This window comes from Lissotriton helveticus, chromosome 5_1, assembly GCF_964261635.1.
Source record: "Lissotriton helveticus chromosome 5_1, aLisHel1.1, whole genome shotgun sequence".
In the NCBI taxonomy this organism is placed as follows: domain Eukaryota; kingdom Metazoa; phylum Chordata; class Amphibia; order Caudata; family Salamandridae; genus Lissotriton; species Lissotriton helveticus.
The window spans coordinates 1275575104-1275593732 of NC_136065.1; the positions used below are offsets into that span (position 1 = coordinate 1275575104).

The 18629-nt window shown below is 47.7% G+C and overlaps 1 protein-coding gene across 1 annotated transcript in view; it reads left to right on the forward strand.

Moving 5' to 3' along the window:
* Positions 1–18629, forward strand: part of ACTR6 (actin related protein 6) — a 294492-nt gene that overhangs the window by 64151 nt on the left and 211712 nt on the right. The window contains exon 3 of the mRNA XM_078641225.1: positions 15740–15808. Coding sequence (XP_078497351.1) covers positions 15740–15808 — 69 coding nt within the window. The remainder of the gene's footprint in view (positions 1–15739; positions 15809–18629) is intronic.

An 18629-nucleotide genomic window follows, 5' to 3' on the forward strand; every position in this document is an offset into this window, starting at 1 on the left:
GGAGAAGGGGAAGGAGGGAGATAAGGTCAGGAGAGACGCAGGAGAGTTTGCCCAAAGACCGGCTGGGTAGGTGAGGGTCAAGGAGGGAATCCATAGCCCATCTCCCCTTTAGCTCGTGAGGTAGCTCCACCGGGCATCAGTCAAAATGGCTAGGTCCCATCTGTCGAGGGAAAGTTCTCAGAGTAAATGTCATGGTGGGTGAGCAGGACAGGGTCGGGTGAGGGCTGATCAAGATCAGGACGAAGACCAATCATTTTACATATATAGCGCTGGCTAGACCCATAGGTATCAGAGCGCTTTACATTAGGTTACACAATGTTACAGAAAATGATCACAATTACACAATACATCAAAAATAAGCAACACATTGAGAGAGGAAAGTAAGGTGAGACAAGTAGAGTGGAGGGGGGAAAGAGGTAAAGGTGAAGAGTGGGGATGAGGGAAAGGACGGCAGTAGAAATGGAATGAAGTTTGTCCAAGGATCGACTGGGTATGTGACGTCAAAGGAGGGAATCCTCAACACGTCTCCCCTAGATCTAAACAAGGTAGCTCCATCGGGCATCAGACAAATCGCTGGGTCTCAACTGACGAGGAAAAGTTCACAGAAGAAAGTCCAGTGGATAACCAGGGTGGGGACTATGAGCAAGGACGGGTGAGGGTAAAGGTCAATAGTTGGAAAGAGGAGAAGAGAAGAGTAGAGCGGAGAGGGGTAGGGAGAAGGGTGAGGAGGGAGGTAAGGTCAGGAGAGACATCGGTCCTGGTGTTACTGGGGAGAGCCTTCCGCTACATTCTCCAGCTGGCCACTGGGCCAAAGATGGTGGAAGGAGATGTGAGGAAGGGACAGACTCCAAGTTCTGAGCTCCTCGTGGTTAAAGTCTCCGCTGGCGGCCATCTTCAGGTCAGGCAAGAAGTGAAAACCCCTGTGGTTCCCCACATCCGGGTCCTTTTTAGGGCTTGGCTATAACGCGCTGAAAGCGCGTTCTCGCCGAGAACTATTGTCGGCGTCTCAGCAGTCTGAGACGCCGAAGGAAGACAAGACCTGGCCGCGCGCAGCGTTTTTCCATAGGATAACGTTGTGCGCGCGGCCAGGTCTTATTTATTTATTTATTCAAAGTTTTATATAGCGCGAACAAGATCCTTACAGATATCAGAGCGCTTCAGAGACAGGGGTAGGGGCAGCAGGAATGAACAAGATAATGGGAGCAGTATAGTAATCACTAACATAATAGGATAACAGTAATGTACAGAAACATATCAAAATACAATCAGGTAAACAAGTAATATAAGACGGCACAAGTCATTGCTCCCCCTACAGGAGGGTTCAGGTAGAGCCTTGGATGTGTGGATGGCTTATACCAATTTCTTAGGATAGAGAAAGCACTGGGTGGGGGCATCGGGAGGGTGATTCAATACACCGAAGTGTAACATATATTGGTCGGTTGTAAGAGAGAGGCGTAGTAGTGACACCACCAAGTAGGAGTATAGTGCCAAAGGACAAGGTGATCAGTGATACAAAGCGATGCAGAGTCTCAGATCCAGTATCTATAAAGTTCAGGAGATCTTGGCCAGAAGGATTGTTTTCACCTCTTTCTTGAAGAGTGCAGTGGAGGAGGAAAGCCACGGCATTCCAGGGCTGACCGGATCGCGTCGCGCGCCTCTCTGGAATGCAGGGGGAGTCTGCAGAGAGGCGCGTGGCGGTGATAAACAGGCAGGCACTGAGAATATTTCAGAATACTTTCTCCTTACACAAATAAGTGGCAGCTGCATACGGTGCCCGCTGAAACATGCCCCAATACATGTGACAGCAGCAAAGCACGCTGCTTGTTAAAAGAAAAAAATCCTTTGCAATAATAGTACAATGATTAAAAAGCATGAACCAACAAAGTCGTTATCGCAGAAACACTGAAACCGGGAACTCCCACAAGATCAGGCACCTTTAGTTAAAATCTCAAAGCCTCTAAGGCGGCCCTAAAGTTACCAGCACCGAAGAAGAAGGTGTTGAGTCTGTTATTATGTAACTGCACCACAAGTGTCACTGATCACTTGAAACCTGAGCGCACAGCTGATGAATTTATCAACGATTCTTCCTCTCAAATTTAAAACAATATTATGACCAACTTCATGGTTCATTTCAATCTAGTAACATATACAAGAAAGTGATAACTGGAGGTGAACATGTACACTAATGCTTCAGCGTAAGCACCACTGCCATGCACACACAGACACCACCACTCCCATGCACACACAGACACCACCACTGCCATACACACACGGACACCACCACTGCCATACACACACGGACACCACCACTGCCATACACACACGGACACCACCACTCCCATGCACACATGGACACCACCACTGCCATGCACACATGGACACCACCACTGCCATGCACACACGGACACCACCACTGCCATGCACACACGGACACTACCACTGCCATGCACACACGGACACCACCACTGCCATGCACACACGGACACCACCACTGCCATGCACACACGGACACCACCACTGCCATGCACACACGGACACCACCACTGCCATGCACACACGGACACCACCACTGGCATACACACACGGACACCACCACTGGCATACACACACGGATACCACCACTGCCGTGCGCACACGGACACCACCACTGCCGTGCACACATGGACACCACCACTGCCGTGCACACATGGACACCACCACTGCCGTGCACACACGGACACCACCACTGCCGTGCACACACGGACACCACCACTGCCGTGCACACACGGACACCACCACTGCCGTGCACACACGGACACCACCACTGCCATGCACACACGGACACCACCACTGCCATGCACACACGGACACCACCACTGCCATGCACACACGGACACCACCACTCCCATGCACAGACACGGACACCACCCGTGCTTAATTTGTACAAAAAAAAGTGCCAGGGCTTTCATTTGTAAAAAATTAAGTGAAAGGGCACTCGTCAGGAGGCTACTGTAGTTCGCCATACACATTACGCGACTTTGAGCTATTGGCATTGTAAATGACAATGACTTTTATTTATGTTTTGGTTTTTAAAACATAAATAAAAGACCTTGTCATTTACAATGTCAAGACCTTAAACTCGCGTTCATGTACAATGCTAATAGCTCTAACTTTTGCAATGCCGAGACCGTTGCATTGTAAATGCTTGTTAAGGATTGCTAAGACCCTTTCTGGGGCCCTGCTATTACTGCTTTCCCCCCTCAGGGTGCCTCTGGGGTGGCCTCGCGCCATACCAGAAAATGGGAGGGACGGCCCCCATTTTGGCGTCAGGGTCTCCTTCCCTCTTGGTCTACCTTCAGATCTTGGGCCTCCCTTGCACCAGTACCGTAGCTCCAGAGTCTCAGTGAATCGGGCGGGGGGTTGCCCCAGTCAGCTCCTTGAGGTGTTTGTTGCGCTCAGAGTTGGCCAGTTCTTCTGGTGTCCCTGGGCTCCGATCAGTCCGTCTGGTCAAGATCTGTTTGAATAGTCAAAAAGGGACACTATGAGCACACCACACATTGTCTCTTTCAGAGAGAGACAACACCAAATTAGGCACAAACAAGGAGCTGAGACAGCTCTGCGACTAGTTTGGCGCAGTGAGTCTCCAATCTGTGGTCAATGATCAGATCGGGAAGCAAACCGAGAGCGAGCAGGCATGAGGGGCCACAGACTGGAAAGCACAGCCAGCACAGCCTCATGCAAGTACCCAGACAGGGACCCAGCATTCTTCTAAGCACCAGTGGTGCACACACAAGACTCTGATTTTCATAGTTATTGCTACGTAAATAATTCCTATCATCTACTGCATGTAGATTTATCTAATAAATAATCATGTTTTATTGGCAGAATACCTGGTCAGTGTTTGGCCCTCAGGGCCAAGTGCTGTTTGCCCCGTCCTTAAGGATGCCACTTGACTCCTGGAACTTTCTAGCTTGTGAACAACAGAAGAATGAATATATATCCCCCTACCGCACCGCCTGCATTAATTACTTAGTGTCAAGGTTCGCCCCGCTAGGTGCTAGGCCCATCATCCTCAATGTATTTGATAGTTGGGAGGGAGAGTTATGGTGAAGGTTCCTTTGGTCCATATTCTTAAGTCACCTGTGGGCTTAGCCTACACATGGAGCTTCACTTGGCCATTTTAACCTATACAAAAATGTGATGGAGGGAATGCTTGAATTAATCTCAGTCACTTGTAGTTACTCGGGCCGCATGCCAGTCCATCATTATTTTGCACACCATGCCACCTCAGCAACATGCAAATCAGTTTTGATCCTTCTCCAATGGGAGCAGTCCAACCCGAACTGCCAGGCAGGGTCCTCCCAGAACCAGATCACAAGCAACCCATGACCATTTTCACCCTAGTTATGGGTCATCAGCCAGGTATAGCTTGGTTCCATGGATAATGTGCATGGGACCCACGTCTGGGTAAACCTGTCCCACTGAAAGTGACAAACTAAATTATACAAAAAAAGAAGTGCTGGAATGCTTAAATTAATGTCAGCCACCAGTAAATTACTCAGGACAGCATCTCGGTCCACACCAAAAAGCAGCCTGGGTACTGACCAGTGGCTGAGATAAATTCGACCATTCCATCCATCACTTTTTTGGATACTTACTCTGTCTTTTATTTGTTCAGTTTTGCCATTATGTCTTCAGGATCGTCAATTTACCTAGCCTAACATGTATTTAGTAAAGCACTCATTTACTTCCAGAGATATCTTAGCGCTGAAATAACCGATGTTTATTATTTTCCGACGTAATGTTGCTTCATTTTATCAACCGAAGAATAATGAGAGAGTGACCTCTCTAGAATTTGAGGCCGTGATCAAAATGGCAAACACAGACTAATGATGTGGAACCAATATTCCAATGGGCCAGCTGACCAAGCTGACCTACAACCTTACATCATAAGAAATACAGAAATACTTTAGGAACACTGGTATGTAACGGTTTTCCTTTTAATACTGCATTCTATCATATGAAGGTAGTGATGCAACTGGTCTAGATAGCGCTGAAATGTCTACAGAGCACATCCTACTTAGTTGCCAATAGTATGACCATTTAAGGCATGAGTCCAGTCTAGAATTAAATGCCTGATCTATCTGTTGGAATATCCATATGAAGATAGTTAATCAGTGGTATCCAATGGTGTTTTAATCATGAGACAATGGGAATCACTTTACACTATGCATCTTCAATTTTGTATGTGGTGTCTTGAAGTCAATTTCCAATGTTGGAAAGTGGATCTTGATCTTTGAACCATGACATGTCATCTCGTTTCAAGTTACAATAGAATGAGACTGAGAAATGTTTGTGTTTCTTCGCCTTTGCTTAATATAGCCTAGCAATGCATCGATATGGTCTGGGTGTGATTAGTCGAAATCACCTCACAACCATAGCAAAATACCTCATACCAGTATGTTTGCATTGGTAGCTAGTGCCCGGCCCAGTGCGTAAAATTAACTTATGCCACAAGTATTTAAAGTAGCTGGTGAAATGTCTGTGCACACGCTGAACAGCGTCCTACACCTGTTTAACATACTTTAATTATGTAACTTTATGCTCCAAGCATAGAGATACAGCTGTTGGTTGGCAACACATAATTAACGATAGTAAATCTGTGATCTCCCTGTTCTTATCTTCCTCTGGATGTGCAGTTGTCAACATTAACTGCCTTCCCAGGTACTGAATATGCTCCCAACATCAGTCTTCCAACACCATTGCGACTGAAATTCCTAAGAGCTTCAGCACTTTGATCAAAATTAGTGAATACTGGGGGCGTGGCTAGCAGCCGGCAAGATGGCTGCTTGCTGAGAAGGCTCCGGAGATGAGGTGCCCTTCCTCATAAATCCGCACATCTATCCTGCTCACTGACGAGAGGCAAGGGCTCCCGCGGACACCCGTGACCGAGCGGCGCTGATTGCTATAGCTCCGGTCAAAATCCGACATTCAGAACAGGGATTTGCAGCGACCACGGACCGGCGGCCTAGTCCTTCGGCGGACGCCGGGGCCTCGAGTAAACCATCTGCCCGGGCGGGCTCCGAAAGAAGTGCGGTGACGGCGGAAGCGGTTGGGCCGTCGTGGGCCCAGTTACAGAAAGGAGGTTAGCGGACTCCTCATTATTCATACGATGCACTTGGACCACGGAAACAAGAACGTCATCTAAGGGCCTAATTCAGGGGGCGATGCGGCCTGGTAGTATGTGCAGCCAGGGCCTGGTTTAACGGCGGTCAACGAACTACATCCACACGGTGGCATGGGGAGGGACTGGGCCGCAACGGGAGTGCCTGGGTTGCGGTGGACTGTACATCTCCTCCCCCCGCCCCCGAGGACTCCTCCTGGACCTAACGGTCACTCCTGGATCACAGTGCTCCCGACGAGGGCCTGGACGCGCTGGCTGGGGGCTCCTTGGAAGGCCCTATTAACAGACGGAGGCTGATCGGGAATATCTGTGGTGAGGCCCATCTCTGCTGTATGCCCCCCACCTGGAAGTGGATAATACTGACTCTTTCAGACCGCAATAACCATATAGAGAAAGAGACCTAAAACCTCATTAACACTTGTCCCGGGGAGACGGAGATCCACCCAGGCTACAACAGACGAGATTGTGCCCCCCCCCCATAAGTTGGCAACCACACTGAAGACCCTGAGTGACCCTGAGTGGGGCTGGGAGCAACGCGGGGGAGACCAAAGCGCATTTGGGGGCAGCTGCTGAATTACATCATTACTGCTGCGGACGCTGCTTTAAGACGGTCATTGCTACCGACCGGGGAGCCACCATGTCAGGCAGAGGCCCAAGAAATCAGAATGCGCAAGCCAAGTTAGATAAATATGCATATACGAAAGACTTTCCCCCACTGCCGGAGGGAAAAAAAGTCGATGAGTGGGGCACAAGGAGAGGACGCCCCCAAAAAAGTAACATTGGAGGACATTATGGCAGCGCTAGCCAATGTGCAGACCACGGTGGGTTCCATCTCCACGGATGTGTCACTCCTACGTGCGGACTTCCAGAAAATCACCGCCAGAGTTACGGAGGTAGAACAAACCACAAAGACTCTGGCTAGCGACACCGTAGTATTGCAGAAAGCTGTTTCAAGACTTGAATTGGAGAACAAAATGCCGGCAGAAAAGCTGGACTACCAGGAAGGGCGATCACGTAGAAACAACGTTCGCATTTTGGGCATTCCAGAGAATGAAGGCACTCAGGCCATGGACCTCTATGTGGAAGAACTGATAAAATACAATTAAAGAGTAGTTCCCTCATAGGCCACAGTTATTCATTATAAGTATATATCACATTCTTCATATTAGAGGTGACAAATACACTTGTCACCTCTAATATGAAGAATGTGATATATACTTATAATGAATAACTGTGGCCTATGAGGGAACTACTCTTTAATTGTACTTTATTCTTCTCCCCTCTGTTCCCTGGCCGTATTCCACTTCTTGAGGGGGTCCCATCACTACTGCTGAAGAACTGATAAAAACCAGACTGCAACCAAAGGGACTTTCCATTTTCTTTTCGGTGGAACGTGCGCATAGGGTACCGGGTGGAAGAGCCAAACCAGGCGCGCCCCACAGGCCGGTGCTCGCACGCCTATTCAATTTCCGAGACCGGGATGCCATTCTCCAGACGGCGCGAGTCTCCCCACAAATTCACCTGCAGAACTCCTCGATATCCTTCTTCCCTGACTACACGGCGGAGGTTTCAAGACGACGTCACAGTTTCATAGAAGTGAAAAAGGCTCTACGAGACCGTGAGGTGCCCTACTCGATGCTGTTTCCAGCGAGGCTGAGAATAGTGGCTGAGGGAAAAACATGGTTCTTCGAGACTCCTGAGGAGGCTTATGACTGGCTTGAGAGATGGAGAAAGAAGGACCGACCCCGTCGTGGAAATAGAGAGCATCATCGCCGGACCAACATCGTGGGAGTAGGCAGCCAAGAACTCTTTACACCTGCAGAGGAAAACTCACAACGGACAGAAGCGGCTGACCCTAGCACTGGATAAACTGTGACTATGGTACACGAAAGGTATCGGAGACACCTTCTATGCAACATGACACTCTACATAAGCCGGCTCTGGACACTGGGCTGAAGCGGGCCTGGCCGGAAAGGAGGGGTCACACTCTCACCGGACTTCGTACCCCCTACACGCAAGTACAGTGTTGTGGGAAGGGATAGAGCACTCTGCTGTGTTGGGGTGGCGGGCAGTTCAAAGTCCGTCGGGCAAGGAGGGGGGTGGAATTGTGGGGCGGGGAAGTTCATATTTCTAGTTTGTTAGTTTTTGTTAGCAGCGGAAAAGACCTCGGAGCATGGTATTTACTGCTTATTAAACCCTCACATGACATGACAGGGTTGCAATTCACATTTCTCTCTCCGCACACTAATGGTGACAGTCACGACTCACACTAACGCCCCGACAGAGGCCCCGGTAGTCCCAGTAGCCCCACTCACACTGCTCCCATGGAATGTCCACGGGCTAGGCGATAAAATTAAAAGGGGATTAGTACTATGCGCCCTGAAACGCCAGGCCCCTGTACTAGTACTTCTGCAGGAAACTCACCTCACGGGTGCGGCATGTAAAGCAATGGACAGATGGGGTTTCAGAATGGTGGTTCACTCCGAGTTCTCCACGGGGTCTAGAGGGACGGGCATTCTACTTCAAAAGAACTCACCCTTTATAGTTCTACAGACCAGGCATTATGAACAGGGTAGGTTTGCAGCAGTACATGGTCAGTGGGAGGGCAGACTTGTAAATGTGGTGTGGGTATATATCCCCCCAGCATTACAGACGGTGGCACTCCCGGCCCTCAGTGACTTTGTTGTCTCTTCCTCTTGGGGACCTTTTTGTTGGTGGAGATTTTAATGCCACAATGGATGCCAGCATAGATAGACACCCAGTGAGGGCCTCGACACCCGGAGTCTCCCGCCTACAGAGCTTTACAGAAGCAGTCGGTCTGGTGGATGTATGGAGACATAAGCACCCCGTAGCAAGGCAATTTACCTTTCACTCGGTTGTACATACCAGTCTATCTAGGATAGATTATTTCCTGGCCTCGGAGGCCAGTCTCTCTTGCGTAGAAAACATTACTATCAGGCATAGGGGTATCTCTGACCACTCACCAGTAGTTCTAACATACTCTTCCCACCAACAACTCTATCCTATTTATCCAGGTTATTTGCAGGTCCCGCAGATACGGAAGGAACTCCGCAAAACCACCAAACATTTCTTTGCCGAGAACGTAGCCTCGGTTAGCTCCCCAGCCATTTTGTGGGAGGCTTATAAGACTGTCCTCAGGGGACAAGCTATTGCATCCATCACAGGGTACAAACGCACGAAACATCGAGACCTCGTAACGCTGGAACAAGAGTTACTGGCAGCCGATACTAACCACACATCAAACCAAACATCCGATTCAGCAGACACCCTTCATCTAAAGCAACAACAACACAGGGAACATCTCAGACAAGAAACTTTGGCCGCCCTTACAGCAACCAGACACAAAATTTATGATGTGGGTGATAAGGCAGGGAAATGATTGACCTGGCGGGGGAACAGGACTATAGCACAACTACATACGGCTGAGGGGCGTCTTACCTCAAACCCGGGGGACATAGCAAATGCCCTGGCTAAACATTTCCGAGCGGTATACGCTTCATCCTCAGTTACTACAGAGGTAGATGCAGCAAATTTTTTGCGAGACATAGAACTGCCTCCATGGAGCTTGAGGCAGATCTTACTGTTGAGGAAGTGGGTGCAGCAATTAAATCATTACAATCCGGCAAAGCCCTGGGTCCCAATGGAATCCCGATGGAGCTCTACAAGTACATGGCATACACACACTCTGCCCCACCTACTTGATATGTACAACGATAGTCTTGAGCAAGGACTACTACCTCCAGACCAGAGAACGGCCACGATAGTGGCTATTCTAAAACCAGGGAAGCCCCCGTCGGAATGTCTCTCATAACGCCCGATATCGCTGCTCAACGCGGAGTCCAAAATATTAGCTAAAGTGATCGCGAACAGATTACAAGTGCACCTGCCCAACTTAATTCACCCGGACCAGTCCGGCTTTATGCCGAACAGAAACACTGCACTTAATCTTAGGCGCCTACATAATGCACTGGCATGGGGACATGTCCTAACTGAGCCGTCAGCGGTCCTTTCCCCTTTCCCTAGAAGCGAGAATGGCCTTTGACATGGATGAGTGGGTCTACCTTTTTGCAGTCCTTCCGAGATTGGGTTTCGGCCCTAAATTTTGTGCATGGGTCCGGCTCCTCTATACAGACCCAGTGGCGGGTGTGGCGGTGAACGGACGACTTTCGGACACGATACCTTTTAACGAGAGGTACTCGACAGGGTTGCCCTCTATCGCCGCTCCTTTTTGCGCTGGTGTTGGAGCTCTTGGCGGCGCGAATTCGTGAGACCCCTCTTTTACGTGGCATTAAATGGGCGGAGGGATGGGAAGACCATATATCCCTTTACGCAGACGATATTCTGGTGTATCTCACGAACCCGGAAGACGCTCTGTCGGTCTTATTTGAGATCTGCGATGCTTTTGGGGCAATTTCGGGTTACACTATAAACTGGACTAAATCAGTCCTATATTTACTTAAGGGACCAATACCGCGACTCCCCCCCTCACTGCCCACTGGTGGTATCCCGGGATTCGTTCAAGTATCTAGGGATACATGTAACTAAAGACCCTGCAGCCTTCTTCACCAAGAATCTGGCGCCCCCACTGGAACGCGTGCGCAGAGACGTGACACACTGGGAGTCGCTAACCCTAACGCTCCTAGGGAAGGCAGCTTTATTCAAAATGATGGCCTTGCCCAGATTTTTGTCTGCACTGGAAAACGCACCGGTTCCGGTACCGTTGCGATATTTCAGACAGATAGAAGCACTGGTGTCCACATTACTCTGGGGCAACAGGCCGGCACGTATTGCTCAGGCTAAATTACACCGCAGTTGGTACGATGGTGGCATTGCACTCCCTAACATATGCCTTTACTATTGGGCAACACACCTCAAAGTCATAAATCAATGGATACACGCCCCTCAAACTGATCCGGCATACAAGGCAGATAGGGCGCAGCTAGGAACAGATAATATGTTGGCGGCCCTGTATAACAGGAGAAGGGCGCCCAACGAAACACACTGCTATGCTCTGGTACACTGCTCAGGCACATTTAGGATGGAAGGAGACCATTACCAAGCGCACTCCTCTTTGGGATGCAAAACAGCTAGGATCACTAAGGAACAGCAGGGGATTTGAGCACTGGGACAGCATTGGCATTTCCACAGTGGGTGACATGTGGGACAAAGGGACGGTCATCCCGTTTGATCAGCTTAGACTACAATACGAGCTTGCGCCTACTGAAACATTCCGGTACATACAAATAAGACATGCACTCCTGGCAGTACTACCACAGAATACAGACATGCCCGAGGCTTCTCCCCTGGAGGATAGGCTACTTACAGATTTTATGCCTAAGCGTGCCACCTCATTTACATACCGCAAATTGATTAACAATCAATTAGATCCCACAACAGCCTTGCACGAAAAATGGACCGCAGACATTGGTGCCACGGATGAGGCAGAGCGGCAGGCAGCGCTCGCCTCACCCAGAGAGGTGGGAATTCCGGCCAGACTCCGGCTCGTTCAGCTTAAAATTCTACATCGCACTTATCTCACTAGAACTACACTTCACAAAATAGGCAGGGCGCAACATCCATACTGCCTCAGGGGATGTGGAAATGAGGGCTCCTTTTTCCATACACTTTGGGACTGCCCACTAATCACTGACTATTGGAGAAAAGTCCTAAGAACGATGTCCCAGACGCTAAATATTTCATTACTGCCTGAACCATGACGGTGCCTCTTAAATATGTGGGAACCAAATGACTTATCGCGACATGGACGACATTAGGCCTCATGGTAGCTAAACGAAACGTGGCGCAGAAGTGGGGTTCAGCTGATCTGCCCTCGTTGGAGACATGGTGCAGGGACATGGATGTTGCCATGATTACTGAAAGATCTGTTTATCTGAATCGGAAATCCTCCCCCCCCCCCCCCCCGAAAATGGACCAAAATATGGACTGCCTGGAATACTTACAGGGGGGACATCTGAGACTGTGACCCCATTCCTGAGTCTGACGACGAGAGTTCAGATGATGATTCCGGGGATGATTGAATGGTTGAGGTGGGTAGTGTGTTGTTTAAATTGCATTGTGATTGAAGTGGGTGGGACAGGGGAAGATGAGATTCAATGTCTTTATGGTGTCTTAAGTATTGTAACCTTGCAATAAACACATGCCAATTGTCTTTCTGATAACTGTTTTATAACCAATAAAAACTTTAAAAAAAATTTAGTGAATACTTTTTGGGGTTTATGATGTAGAAAGCAATATAGTATGACATTTTGCGTATTGCATTGTCCTCTTTCAATTAGATGAATTGTTCCATAGGAAATAGATAAGAAAACATCAGACGCCACAGTTTATACTGAGTGTCAGTTATAATCATACATGCAAAACATGGATTCCCAGAAGCGATAAAAGTAGGGGCAACGGTAGTTTCTAGCCCAGCATGTTTTCCAACCCTTTCCATGGCCTTTCTATTATCATACTTGCAATTGCCCTCCTATTCTGAAGAACTAAACATTCTAGATATATAGACACTGGCATGGTAAGATCTTTGTAAATGCAAATTTCGTAGTTCTGTTATTGGCTTGCGTGCCCGGGTAAAGACACTCAAAATCCAGGACCCCAAACTTACCCTTGTTATAAGGCAATGTGAGAGAAAGCCATATCATTCAACATTGATCTTGATATCAAGGTAATTTTGATAAAATAATGTGAAGTTCCCTAAATATTTGTTTTGTGTGAGTGGCAGATTGGTAAGCTCTTATATAAATATTGAAATTCAGGCAGGTTCTCTTTTTTTGTATTCTATAATATTTTACCAATGAGATTCCTAGCCTAGTCACATCTGTCTTTGGCTCTAGTTGATCAGCCACCATTGACAATCAATTATCATGTTATGTTGCCTTTCATTTATTAACCCTACAGTGATATAAACTAGACAATTTATAAGGAGGCCAAAGGGGTGATCCCTATGCTTTTTAGTGTTGAGGGCGACCCTTTGGCGCCCTTCGCACTACTCCTGTGGTGCGGAGGGCTCCAATGGATCGTCCTCTGCATTGAAAAAGATAATGCCTGAGTTTGAAAAATCGGAAGCATTTTCTTTTTCATAATCAAAGTCTTCCCTCTCGTCCTGAATTTGATGACTTTATTTGTTGTTGTTTGCTGTAAAGCCGGCGCGCAGGGCATGCTGACTTCGTAGTTAATGAAAGTGAAAGCAGACCACGCAAATGGTGCTGTCTGATTTCACTATTGATCCGTGTCAATGCGAATAACTCTTCCCCTAGCACCAATCAACACAGGAGAGGCAGCACTGGAGAGAAGACAATGTCCACTTTCCAGTGCTGTCTCTCCCTGGCAAACTCCGGCTTGGGGGATAGTGCTGGCTATTCGATTCCCCCTAAGCAGGTATCCACTCTGCCAAACACGAGGGATCCATTATTGGGGTGGGCGGCCCCCTAACTGCATGGGCCTGCGCTCCAATTCCACCCCAGGCACAACAGTCTTTCTGCTTCACTGAGGGGCGGGCAGAGGGCCCAACAGTACCTGCCTCTCCTGCTCCCCTCATCCCCCAACGTGGCAGACTGGGTGAGTTTACCACTGAGTCTACCCCCTACCCCCAAAAGAGGGGCCTGAAAGCCACTAGGACTGAGGTACAAAATTGTAGAATAAAAGAAAGGGTTGGAACAACCTGCCCAGGCTTTGTGTTGTTCCCCCCCCCCCATGGCGCAGAGCATTCCCATTTGCATGACACATGAGAGGAAGTGGCTTTTGTGTTGAGCCGCACCAGTGTGGTAGTTTATTTTATCAACAGTAGTGTGGGAACTCTGGGTGGAAGGAATTGTGTGAATCCCCTAAAGATTTCAGAAGTTTCTGTCACAGAAAAAGTGAGGAATTGCCTTTGTTTTTGGCAGAGTTTGAGATTCACAGGGCAGTGTGCAAAAGGACATGTCATAGTATCCCTGCAAGGCACACCATCCTGGACAACCCTCTGTGTCTAACTTTCAAAAATATCTGGGTTTGTTAGGTTTGCGAGTAAGGCCGCCGAGAACTGTGTCCAAATATCACAGCTACCTCATTGATAATACAGGGCATTTTGTGACGGGAAATGTTAATATCTCTACCTTGTGTTATGGGGCGTTTTGTGTCGCTGGCATTAGGCTCAGCCACACGAGTGGGGTAATGATTATATATTTGAAGTGCGGGAACACAGAATAGTATAACGTTAATTAATTATTAATTACATTTGTCACCATTATTGACTTCAAAATGTGAGCCAGCATGCAAGAATGGTAACATTTTGCAAATCACCCTCTGAATAACATGATGGTAAGGTGAACTCCCAATTCAGTGGTACACAAACACCCACTATTCCTATAATGTTTTTAGACAACCAACAAACACAATATATCCCTGCAAACGGAAGGGTCTGATTAATGTAACTTTACTTTTGTAAATTGACCACAGGAGCACAAATTACAGATAAAGATATTGTTACCAATTGCTATTTTCTTTCTTCGTATCTTCATTATTTTTTATTTCAATTATTATTTAATTTGGAAAACTTGAGCAATCTACACTAATGACCCCTAGCAGAATCCAGAATTTTGTACTGATGTGGTTTTTTGTACCCATGGTGGCTCAACTGAAAGATTACTACAAAACATGAGCCTAAATGAATAAAGTGTACCATATTGTGAGTGGAAATTCCCTCCCACTAAATGGTGTTTACAGCTGTGTTATAGTGTGTGCTTGTGTTGCGATTATGCCCCCGTTAGGCTTCTTTGATGCCCTAACCTGTTTTAGAAATGGGCAAATGTATGAATGAAAGGGCAAGGAAAAGTGGCAGCAGTAATGCGGAACGTGGAAGGAAACTGATGTCAAGATCAGGCAACATTACATGAGAGAGATGGAAGTTTTATAAATGTGGGATATTTATGTACCACATGTTGTCCAAGACTGCTTCAGTCTTCTGACCGATAATTCTGATGGGAATGGGATGCACCAAGTCTTAGTTTAAGAAATCACATAATTTCAGTCTACTGCTAAAAACTTTGGTGCTGAAACTTACTTTTTCCTTTATCAGATGGTGGGCATCTGCTCTAGAACCTATGGATCTGTATACCTTTGAAAACAAATCTGTATCGCAGTCTACTCCTGTTAGTTACTAAAAGAGAGTTGGCTGCACATTGTGTGTCTTGTCAGTTTCAAAGGAGAAGCAGTTGATCATATGAGAAGGATATGCCTTTTTAGCCTCTGGGATCAACCTGCTGTATCATTAAGAAACATTCACCGGTTTCATTTGAATGTTTTGAACATTATCTGCCACCCTCCAGATTGGGTTTCGCAGGCAATACCTTCCTTGGATGCATGTAAGGCTTAGAATTTGTTGTGATTGCTTTGCAAAGCTGATGCATATACCCTGAAATGACGCCCTGTGTTAAAAATGCGACCTCCTAAATTCAACGTTGTAGGCAAGTACATTCATATATACACTTGAAAACATGGTTTATAGTTGTGTTTTAAAATGGGAAATACATAATTTCAGTGTTTTTCTTAATTCACTAGGGTTATTTGGTGAATTGGGATGTACAGAGGAAGGTTTGGGATTACCTCTTTGGACGAGAGATGTACCAGGTAATTCACATGTTTTTGAACAAGTCTTTAGTTTTGTTATAATAATAAATGTGATAAACCGTGACGTCCACACCATATATGTGCAATGCGTTTCCTGTCTGACCAAATCTGATATTGACCTGCTTAGATCATTTCTCTCCCTTCTGTTAAAAAAAACACCTGTTTAGATAAACTCCTGCAACGTCAAATCATTCTTATTCTGCCTTCATGAAGATGTTGAAATATATATATTCCAAGTATCCGCAAAGTAAAGCGCGCTCTCCGAAGTAGTTGAAAAGCAGTTTATTTTCTCTCAATGTTCTACGTTTCGAAAGGTAAATGTTCTTGATCACACACTGAGCGTTGTGACATGGTGCAATACATACTCTTAGTACTAGGCATAGAGAGTGGACTTACACTGAAAGTCAACATTCACTGTATCACAACTGTGGCGGCCATATTGGAACATCATTGTCATACATATCACAAGGTTTATACACTGTTACCTAGCTGTAACAAGGAGTGCTTGGCTCGCTAACACATTATTACTATACATAATGTAATTCGATTTGCAGATTCTAAAGGAACGAAAAGTAAAAAACAATATAAATTCCTAAAGTCTTATAAATTATTAATATTCATAATGTTGTAGTCATTATACGTTCCAAAGGGAAGGAGGAAGGAGGAAAGAGAAAAGTAAAAAGGATCTGTTCCTATATCCCGTAGTGCCAACTGTTATTTGCAATACAAATACAGTCTTATTTGGATTAGCGCGTCTCCAGACTGGACCTTAACTTTATGTCCGTGTCCCTTATCTCTCTGTCCGAGCCAGCGCTCTGATCCAGGTGGTCATGCTTCCTATTTGAGGGAGTCTTTGTGCCTGTTTACTGACCATGGGTAACGTTGGTGATGATATGCGTTCTTCCCTACTAGTGCCAAGTGGCAAGTGCTCGTGATGAGATGAGTGCTCATAAAAAAGGGGAAGGTCTGAAAACAAGTCAGCGTGTTCTGCACAATACTAGCGCCAAGTGGCAACAAGCATTTACAATGCAACGGTTTCGCCTTTGTAAAAGTTAGAGCTATTGGCATTGTAAATGACAATTTTTTTATTTATGTGTTGGTTTTGAAAACAGATAAATAAATGGCATTGCCATTTACAATGCCAATAGCTTAATCTCTCGCAAACAGTAAAAATGATTAATAATAACTAACCTCCTTCTTGTCAAAGGACCAAAAACCCTGCCTTAGGTTGCAGTCATTAAAGAGCTTGCTGACAATTAGGAGCTCCCTGAGTGATGGTGTGTGTTTTGTAGGTGTGTGTGTGTGTGTGCACATGTGTATTGCTGACATGCAATGCTCACATTCAATTAGAGCTCCCTGAGTGATGGTGTGTGTGTTTGTAGGTGTGTGCGCGGAGCGGCACAGCTGAGGCGATGACGCAAGCAGCACATCTGCTTGGGGGTGGACCCGCATCCACCCAGTACAGTAGTGTCGCGGCGGGACACGCCACTGAGCAGCACATCTGGGGCAGGCGGGACTTCACTCACAGGCATATGGGGAGCCCGCTAGTAATGCAGGCAGGAGGGCGTGAAGCAGACAGGGGTGTAAAGCACAGCTGTGGGAGCACTAGTAATGCGCACAGCGGGGCGTCCATCACTCTTGTGGGAATCACACAGAGGAGTGCACTAGTAATGTACCAGTGAGTGCTCTCTTGTGAGAAGCGCATCTCGGGAGGGGAAAGATCAAGAACGACAGCTGGGGTCGGGGTGGAGGGGCCGAAGCACAGCTGGGGATGGATGGAGGTGCTCCTGCGGGAACACAGCTGGAAGGGGCGGTGCTGGTGATAGGCAAAGCTGGATATGGGTGGAGGTAACTCCGATGAGCAGTACATCAGAGGGTGGAGGAGGGCGAGAATCACGCTGGGGTTGATGGGGGCATAGCGGTTGAGAGGTGGTGATGCTGCAGCGAGGCGCTCACTACACAAATCACTTCATGTGCTGCGACGCCATAAATATGGTAGTAAGCGCTACAAGTGCCAATAACTAACTCTAGAAAGCAGAAAGGGGTGTGTGAGACAATGTGGTTGGGGCGGGTAGAGTAGAGAGGGCAGTGCACTGTTAGGGTGGGCGGGCTAGGAGCCAGGCCCACGATTGGACACAGCGGCAGAGCCCTGGGTGCGAGGGAAGGAAGAGGCTGGAACTAGAGTCGAGGGAGTAAGGGGTTCACACTATGGGCAGTAAGGTTTAGGACTGCAGAACGCAGAGTCGATTATGCACAGTGGATAAGGGGGTTCAGGGCTACAGGCAGCAGAGCAGGGTGTGCACAGGCAGAGGAGAGGCCAAAGCTACAGAGTGCAGTGTCGTGTGTGCAAGGGCAGGAGAGGGGGGTCAAAGGCTACAGAGTGCAGAGCCGAGAATGCACAGACAGGAGAGGGGTCAAAGGCTATAGACTGTGGAGCCGGGAGTTCGCAGGCGGTAGGGGGCAAGGGCTACAGGCTGCAGAGGAGTGCACCGGCAGGGGGGGGGGGTCAAAGGCTACATACAGAGTGTGCAGCTAAGTGTCCACAGTCAGGGAAGGGGTGAAGGCTACAGAGTGCGGAGCCGGGTGAGGGGCAGGAGAGGGGTTAAAACTAGAGATTGCAGAGTCGGGTGTGCACAGGGCGGTAAATGTTAGGCGTTCACACGGAGGCAAGGGGACTGCAGGCAGCAGGGCCTAGTGTCCACTAGGAGTAGGGGGATTAGAGCTTCAGGCATCAGAGCGCAGGAACGATTTAGGGACATCTCAGCGACTGGCAGTGAACGAAGGGTGGCACAGCGGGCGCTAAGGGGCACAGCGGGCGCTA